Below are 9590 nucleotides of genomic sequence, written 5' to 3'. Positions count from 1 at the left end.
TACAAGAGGAGGGGTGCATAGACCATCAGTAAAATGTCGTACAAGAGGAGGGGGGCACAGAACATCGGTAAAGTGTCGTACAAGATGAGGGGGCACAGACCATCGGTAAAATGTCGTACAAGAGGCGGGGGCACAGACCATCGGTAAAATGTCGTACAAATGGAGGGGGCACAGACCATCGGTAAAATGTCGTACAAGAGGAGGGGGCACAGACCATCGGTAAAATGTCGTACAAGAGGAGGGGGCACAGACCATCGGTAAAATGTCGTACAAGAGGAGGGGGCACAGACCATCGGTAAAATGTCGTACAAGAGGAGGGGGGCACAGAACATCGGTAAAGTGTCGTACAAGATGAGGGGGCACAGACCATCGGTAAAATGTCGTACAATAGGCGGGGGCACAGACCATCGCTAAAATGTCGTACAAATGGAGGGGGCACAGACCATCGCTAAAATGTCGTACAAGAGGAGGGGGCACAGACCATCGGTAAAATGTCGTACAAGAGGAGGTGGGCACAGACCATCGGTAAAATGTCGTACAAGAGGAGGGGGCACAGACCATCGGTAAAATGTCGTACAAGAGGCGGGGGCACAGACCATCGGTAAAATGTCGTACAAATGGAGGGGGCACAGACCATCGGTAAAATGTCATACAAATGGAGGGGCACAGACCATCGGTAAAATGTCGTACAAGAGGCGGGGGACACAGACCATCGCTAAAATGTCGTACAAGAGGAGGGGGCACAGACCATCGGTAAAATGTCGTACAAGAGAAGGGGGCACAGACCATCGGTAAAATGTCGTACAAGAGGAGGGGGCACAGACCACCGGTTAAATGTCATACAAGAGGAGGTGGACACAGACCATCGGTAAAATGTCGTACAAGAGGAGGGGGCACATAACATCGGTAAAATGCCGTACAAGAGAAGGGGGGCACAGACCATCGATAAAATGTCGTACAAGAGGCGGGGGCACAGACCATCGGTAAAATGTCGTACAAATGGAGGGGGCACAGACCATCGGTAAAATGTCGTACAAATGGAGGGGGCACAGACCATCGGTAAAATGTCGTACAAGAGAAGGGGGGCACAGACCATCGATTAAATGTCGTACAAGAGGCGGGGGCACAGACCATCGGTAAAATGTCGTACAAATGGAGGAAGCACAGACCATCGGTAAAATGTCATACAAATGGAGGGGGCACAGACCATCGGTAAAATGTCGTACAATTAGGAGGGGGACACAGACCATCGGTAAAATGTCGTACAAGAGGCGGGGGACACAGACCATCGCTAACATGTCTTACAATAGAAGGGGGACACAAACCATCGGTAAAATGTCGTACAAGAGGAGGGGGACACAGACCATCGGTAAAATGTCGTACAATTAGGAGGGGGCACAGACCATCGGTAAAATGTCGTACAAGAGGTGGGGGGCCACAGATCATTGGTAAAATATCGTACAAGAGGATGGGGGACTCAGACCATCGGTAAAATGTCGTACAATTAGGAAGGGGCACAGACCATCGGTAAAATGTCCTACAATTAGGAGGGGGCACAGACCATCGGTAAAATGTCGTACAAGAGGAGGGGGCACAGACCATCGGTAAAATATCTTACAAGAGGAGGGGGAACACAGACCATCGGTAAAATGTCGTACAAGAGGAGAGGGCGACACAGACTATCGGCAAAATGTCGTACAAGAGGAGGGGGCACAGACCATCGGTAAAATGTCGTACAATTAGGAGGGGGCACAGACCATCGGTAAAATGTCGTACAAGAGGAGGGGGCGACACAGACCATCGGTAAAATGTCGTACAAGAGGAGGGGGGCGACACAGACCATCGGGAAAATGTCGTACAAGAGGAGGGGGCGACACAGATCATCGGTAAAATGTCGTACAGAAGGAGGGGGGACACAGACCGTCGGTAAAATGTCGTACAAGAGGACAATAGTAAAAACTTGAAAGTGTCTTCGGTACTATAAAAAGGGCAAGAGTTCCACTATACAACAAAGACACAAAACGAACATACACGCAACACATCGCATGCATGGCCCTGGCTGTTAATGGGGCGTTAATTTAATTAAACAAATCAAATTTCCGAAATATGAAGGTAAATATTGAACAATGAATCAAACTTGACGCTAAAAATGTATATTTTTTCAGCGGAGTTTTGCCTAATCATACATGCATAATTATATGGACTGGAACCTCTCTTGGTTGGCTTTAATTTGATTGTAACTGAATCAGACAATAATTTAAGATTTTTACATTCAGTTTCCTGACTCTCTTCTAGAGCCTGTACATCTTTATTGGAATTTACTGGCAGTATCATCAGCATAATAATATATTTTGATGACTTAAATATGTATATAATGATCATATCAATCTCAAAAACATTGAAAAGGAGTGGGTCCAAGATTGATTCCAGAGGATCGCACTCCTTTCAGCACATCGCGAGTTTCCGAATAAATGACACATTTTTCATGATTAATTGGATGTTTATAAACTTACATGTATTTAAACACATTTGTTTTGTCCAATGATTTACCACATGGATCTGAGATTACAGATTATTGGTGTAAGGGCACTCTGGTGGGTCCATAATTATATAATCTGTAACTTATTCTCAGATCCCTGTGGTACGTCCTTGTCTTGTTAAAGGCCCACTACATTTCTGGAGCAAAACGTTGAAGGTCTTAACATTAATGATGTCAGAATATATATACCGATGATTTGATATGACGTTACAACACCAAACAAGCAAGATTTCCTGCGTGATATATGATAACCATGAAGTGTCATTTCGCTGTTTTACCGTCATGCGCAGTAGAAAATTATTTTTATGAAACTTTCTGTTACGTTGATAGATTACGACACCTTCATCTTCCTTGACATCTTTATTTGAACTGACTTACGAGATGACGTCACGTCAGACCATTGACTGTGACGTCATAATCACAATAATAATTCACGACATCCTCGGGGCCGCGGAAAGTTATTAGATATAATAACACATAAAAAGAATATTTATAGTATAAATTTACACAAAGTTATTGATAAAACAATGTCCATTAAAAAGCGTACAATGGTGTGCTTCGCGTTGTGTTTGTTATGTTCACTAGATAATTAAGTTTTTTGTATACGATATTTATAAGTTATTTTGACAATGTCCATGTTTTGATTTTCCCTTCTGCTGCCAATTTTGCTCTTCTTTGGATCCTTGGCGTGCAATCTGTGACATCCTTGATGTTAACCTCCAAAGGGTAGAGTTTGACAATAGGGCGATTTGTTCTTCCGGATGCCGTATCTACAGTTGCTGCTCTAACAAATCCATCCTTGCCTCTTATCAGTTCTTTGACAATTGCTAATTTCCATTTACCTCTTGTCGAATTGTCATGAATTTGAACAACGTCTCTCTCTTTGATTGTTTGTGTAGCATGTCCGGACTTTTTGTGGAATTCACGCAATGAAGTGACATATTGCCATCTATGCCAGAAATGTTCGATAAGTTGTTGCTTTCTTGAAAATCGTTTTAAAAGTTGATCATGGGAAACGTCCTCTGTAATTTCATCCTCATTAGAACTGCTCTCATCGGGATACAGTAGTCCTTTAAAGCTTTCTTCCATACAAAAAATGTGATGGGCAGAGTGGATCTGGATCGTTGCAACTGATGAAATATATGTTAATGGTCGGTCGTTAAGAATAGCCTCAACCTCTGTAGTTATTGTTGATCAGACTTCCATCGTCACATATGCGCGTCCGAGTACTTTCTTTATGCAATCCTTGGTTATCCCAATCAGTCTTTCCCAATATCCACCATACCACGGTGCTCGCTTAGGTATAAATTTCCATACTGTTCCTGCTTGGCAAAGTGCGTCAGTTACGGAAACAGATTGACTTAGTCGTCGAATATTCTCCGCCGCAGAAACGAATGTAGTAGCATTATCTGACATCATAATTTTTGGTAAGGACTTTCGGCTGATAAATCGGCGAAAAGCTCGAAGAAACGATGGCTGATAAATCGGCGAAAAGCTCGAAGAAACGATTCTTCAGTTAAGTCAGGTACTATCTCTAAATGGACCGCTCTTGTGTTCGCGCACGTAAAAAGGCAAATGTACACCTTTTTATCTCTTCCGTTTGCTGATTTCACGTGTAGTTCTCCTGTAAAGTCAACTCCAGTAACAGAGAAGGGTTCACTGTCCAGCATCCTATCTTTTGGTAAAGGAGGAGGTGGAGCTGGAGCCAAATATGGTTTCCCAGATACTTTTTTTTACATGAAACGCATTTTCGTAAAACAGACCTAACTATCTGTCGAGCTGCAGGGATCCATACTCTTTGCCTTAATAGAGTGAGTGACAACTGTTCCTGTACCAGCATGGCAGTTTCTTTGGTGAGTTTCTTGTATGAGGAGATGTGTGAATTTATGTTTCCCTGGTAACAACAACGGGAATTTTGCGTCTGTAGGAATTGGTGCGTTGTTAATACGCCCTCCACATCGTAGCATGTTGCCAGGATCTATGTAAGCTTGAGCTGTCGAATCAAATGGTGTTGGGTCCTCGATCGCAAACATTCCAGAGATATATGTTGTGTTGGATGTCGCGAATCCACATGTTTGCGGCACGTTGAAGCTCTCCTGCTGTCAGTTTCCCTTGATTCCTGTCCTCCCGTTTACGTAAGTTTTCAACAAATCAGATGACATATGCTGTGACGCGTAAAAGTTTCTTATATGAATTAAATCTTTCTATCTGGACTATGTCCATTACGTTGCTCGTGGGTTCCATTCTTTTGTCCTTTGAAGTTTCAGAACAATTCTCAGTCCCAGTGTTCTCAATGGCTGACAACACAGTTGTGTCGCATTCTTTCCATACAGGCCAACTCAGGAGTTAGGTTATCCAAGGTGGTCCATGAAACCATAGTGTGTTGTCATCAAATTTCTTTAGCAGATATGCCCCTGGTTTGTAAATCTGCCGGATTAGAATGCGCAGGAACATATCGCCAGTGTTTGGATCCAGTTAAATCGTTGATTTCTTTCCTTCTGTTTTTTATGAATTTGTTTTGCTGTTTCTCCGACGATAGCCAGTGTATGACTATTTGACTGTCACTCCAATATACAACACGTTCAAGTTCTAATTCATCCAGTAAATGTCGCCCCAAGCGAGCTCCTAATACTGCAGCCATCAACTCTAGTTGTGGTAATGTCATTCCCTTTATAGGAGCAACTCGATTCTTGGCCATTACGAAAGATGCTTCAGTATGATTGACAATGTATGCGCAAGCTCCATATGCTTTTTGACTTGCGTCTACGAAGACGTGCAATGTAGAATCCTTTATCGTATTGTCGGAATCGACAAAATACTTCCTGGGAATCGAAGTTTTCGCGGTAACGAGTGCTGTATCTACCAAAATATCTATCCATGAAGTTTTTACTTTTTCTGATAGTTTTTCATCCCATGAGAGTCCATCCTTCCAAAGTCTCTGCATCAGTAATTTTGCGCGAATGGTGACTGGTCCAAGTATGCCTAATGGGTCATAAATTGATGCTGATTGTTTCAAAACTTCACGTTTTGTGGCTAACAGGTTGCCGATGTCCGCTCTTGCTTTCTCGGCGAAAGCGATAGTGTCCGACACCGGATTCCATCTCATTCCAAGTATCTTAACAACATTGTCGGTGTCATGTACATTCTCATTCTCGGCTGCCTTCCGTAAGTCTTTACTGTATGATGACCAAGACCTCAGATTGAATCCAGCTTGTCTCAGCAAATCTCTTGAACCGCGGAAGTAGTGTAAAGCTTTCTGTTCAGTGTTCACGGATGAAAGTATGTTATCTACATATAGATTTCTTTGTAAATCATTGGACAATTCTGTCTGACTGCCGTTCAGATGTTTCAGAAGTGTCGCGTTTAAAATGAATGGAGAACACATGGCGCCGAAGAGTACCGCTTTGAATCTGTAGGTTATCAAAGGACTATTGGGGTCTGATGGATCACGAAGCCAGAAAAATCTTGTCACATCTCTGTCTCCTTCATCAAGGTTTACGTTAAGGAATGCCTTTTCAATGTCTGTAGATATTCCATATTTCTTCACTCGAAATCTCGCGATGAGTCCTGTAATGTCATTAAGTTTAGGAGGAGTGGACAGTAGACAGTCGTTTAAACTTGGAGATTCTGAATCTTGATGGCAACTGCAATCGTAAACGATCCTGATTGGTGTAGTTGTCGAGTCATTTTTCACAGGGTGGTGTGGTATGTAATGTATTTTGTCCCCTGATTTGATGTTGTCATCCGAAACTTTCTCTATGAATCCTCTCTTTTCTTGGTCAAATATGATATCTCCATACATCTTCAATAGGTTTGGTTCTCGAGCGATTCGTTTAACGACATTAATCGTTCTGTTTCTTGTGACAAATTCATTTGTCGGAAGTTCTTGGTGGTCCTCACGCCAGGGCAACTTAGCAGTATATCTGTCGTTATTGAAGGATATGGAAGTATTCTGATATTCTTCCATGTAACTCGTAGAACTAGTAGAGTTGTCTAGTGTATCCTTTACTCCAAGGGATTCAATTTTCCAAAACTTTTCTAGGTCAACTTCCTCTGATTTGTGGTTTATCAAAATGTTCATGATCGCAGTATTCATGAATCCCATCGAAGATGCAACAGTTGTTGAGTTTTTATGTGTGATGATTGGACCGGATAACAGATATCCTAATTTGGACTTGACAGCTGTCGGTCCACTCCCACGAATCACTTTGTCCTGTACTATTGACCAATAGTAGTCTGCTCCAATTAGGAGGTTTATGTTGAATTTCTCATGATGTGTCACTGGGTGAGCTAGCTGTAATCCTCGTAAATAAGGCAACTTTGCAGCGTTAATCCGGGCTTTCATCTCTATTGGCGCGGCTATCTTTGGTAAGATTACTACCTCTATCGGGATTCTCTCTCCGCTGACAGATTCAATGTATATGCGTGCAGTTTTTAGATGACGTATCTGACTTTCACTTCCCCCAAAAGCAGCTATTTTCATGTTAGTAGTTCCCGTAGTCTCGATATTTAGTTCTTTGGCTAAATCCTCACTCATGAAAGAATTCTGTGCTCCTTCGTCTAAAAGAATGCTTGCTGTAGCGTGTTGAAATTCCGACCATACTGGGGCTATAGCGGTCTTTAATAAAACCTCGGAATGAGATGTAATCGTTGTTGAGTGAAGCGCTGCGGTTTTCTCCTCCTTGTCAGCACCTTTATTTCCCTCCGATACATAAACCTTAGGATTCGGCGATTGTGGAATATGGTCATTACATATACTAGTGTGATGTCTTTTCCCGCATTTTCTACACTTGAATTTGGAATGACAGTTACTCACTTTATGTGAACCAAATCAGTTGAAACAAACGTTCTTGGACTTCACAATGTCTATGCGTGCTTTGAAATCGGTGATGTTTGTACATTGGTTAGGTGAGTGCATCTCCCGGCAAAACAAACAAGGCTTTCTAAAATTGGCGCTTGTAGTCGGTATACCTTGTGTCTTTCCTTTTGTCCTCTTGTTGTCTGAAGTTCCGGTTACATAAGTTGCCGTAGGTATAACTTCCGGTTCAGTTTCTCCCGCTTCCAAAATGCATATTTCCTTCCCGATAGCCTCGCGCAAGGATTTCAACTCCCAATTATCGCCCCGTTATCTCTAGTGATGTTCTGTCTTACGTTGGGCGGTAGTTTGTTCTTGATGATTGGTATAAGGAGAGACCCAAATGATTCCTCACACTGTCCTAAAGACTCTAAACCTCTGATGTACGACTCCATCTTATCGTGAAATGATCTGAGACTACTTGCGCTAAATCGCGGGGCAGGAATATTTATCAAATGTTCCATGTATGCGTTTGTAACTTTGTGGGTCTGTCCAAACCTTTTCAAGAGAATGTCTATAGCTTGTAAATAGCTATTGTTCGTGATAGGAAGACCTTCAATGCACTGTGACGCTTGGCCATGTAATTGCGCTTTTAGAATTTTTGAATGTCTGTCAAACAAGTATTGAATTTGAATCGTTGACTGGAACGATTCCCAGAATGTTTTCCACTGTAATATATCCCCATCAAAAATCGGGAGACTCAGCTTAGGGAGTTTATGAAATTGAGAAGATACACTTGAACTTGAAGAAAGCTGGTGTCCGCTTAAGTTTGTATTAATTCTGGGGACAAAGTTCTGTGCGTTGACATTTAAAATTTCATTCTGAGCGTGGTGTTCAATGTACTCGAGAATTTCAGCGATTTCACAATCAACTTCAAATATATACTTATCTGAGTTTTCAAATTCATCGGCAATGTCGTCTTCTTCAATTAGGGTAAGTATCTGTTCATCAATTTTCTGGATGTTTGCCTTCTTTTCTTGTACCAATGTCAAGGCTGTGTTGATTCCGATAAAGTCATCGTTTGATTTAAAATCCTCTAATTTTCCTAGCAGTCGTGTTATGGCCCGCTTGTTGCCAGTTCTTATGTTCTTTAGCTTCTGTAGCTCCATTCTTTACGTTTGTCACGGCACCAATATTACGTTGATAGATTACGACACCTTCATCTTCCTTGACATCTTTATTTGAACTGACTTACGAGATGACGTCACGTCAGACCATTGACTGTGACGTCATAATCACAATAATAATTCACGACACTTTCCCTTTCTCGTGAGTAAAATTTGAAGGGTTTGCATGAATATTGCTTGAAATATTTATCGATTTCAGATCGGCCCACTAACTTTCTTGATGGCCTCAGATGAGGTTACAAACTCAAATAAACGCAAGATTTCTTTCGTAATCTATGCCTAGTGAAAATTCTTTTCGCTGCGCAGTGATAGTCAATTACCTCGCGGTAATTAGGACGACGGCGGGAAACATAAGACGACCCGCGTTATGAAAATTAACATTTTATTTATTTATTTATAACAGGGATGAAGAGGATTTGGGATGGAAATGCATTGATTGTGATAATGTATTTTCCGATCCAGAGGACAAAATGTTAGAATGTGAACGCTGCACATTGCGTCATTGTATACGATGTCTAGGGAAATCGGAAGATGAATATAGAATCCTCAAAGATTCTGACATGTGGTTCTGCATGTCTTGCAGACAGATTGTACAGAAAAACATGGCAATAGATCTGAAGATCGAGGAACCTTGCCAGGCTATTATGGAAAAATATGAGAAAAGAATAACAGCTATGGAGGATCTGATCAAAACCAAATGTTCGCAGTCCGAGGTGCGAAATGTCGTCAAAGAAATGAGAGCGTCAGAGCAGGAAAACAATATTGAATGGCCTAAAATTACTGACATCCCTCAATCCCGATCACCACTACAGGATATCAAGAATGTTTTCTCTGAGATAAATGAAAGAAAAGCTAGAGAGAGCAATATAGTGGTATACGGTGTTCCAGAAACTGAATCTACGGACAGTAAAGTAAGGAAGGAACACGACAAAGATATTGTCTATAAAATCCTCAATAAGTGTGAAGTACATGATCTTGAAGGAAAAGTTACCAGTTGTTCCAGAATTGGACAATATCATCAGAATAACAAGGAAACAAATAGGAAAAATAGACCTATGCTTGTGTCGCT

The 9590-nt window shown here is 41.8% G+C and overlaps 1 protein-coding gene across 1 annotated transcript; it reads right to left on the bottom strand.

Annotated features, from left to right (window-relative positions):
• Positions 1–4928: 4928 nt before the first annotated feature.
• Positions 4929–8503, bottom strand: LOC138319593 (uncharacterized). Its single transcript, XM_069262743.1, has 2 exons — positions 7691–8503; positions 4929–7328 (listed from the first exon to the last, which is right to left on the bottom strand). Exons 1-2 carry the CDS (start codon positions 8501–8503, stop codon positions 4929–4931), a joined length of 3213 nt encoding a protein of 1070 aa, XP_069118844.1.
• Between the last annotated feature and the right edge of the window lie 1087 nt (positions 8504–9590).

Source organism: Argopecten irradians, chromosome 3 (genome assembly GCF_041381155.1).
Source record: "Argopecten irradians isolate NY chromosome 3, Ai_NY, whole genome shotgun sequence".
Lineage (NCBI taxonomy): Eukaryota > Metazoa > Mollusca > Bivalvia > Pectinida > Pectinidae > Argopecten > Argopecten irradians.
Note: the sequence above shows the minus strand (reverse complement) of the source record. Positions and strands in the feature narration are given on the sequence as shown.

What these genes read in the sequence shown, in the direction of transcription:
- LOC138319593 (XM_069262743.1), bottom strand. Translation starts at nt 8,503, where the DNA reads ATGGAGCTACAGAAGCTAAAGAACATAAGAACTGGCAACAAGCGGGCC. An exon ending in AGAACAAACTACCGCCCAAC is followed by an intron (nt 7,329 to 7,690) that starts GTAAGACAGAAC and finishes TCCAAATTCAAG; the next exon opens with TGTAGAAAATGCGGGAAAAG.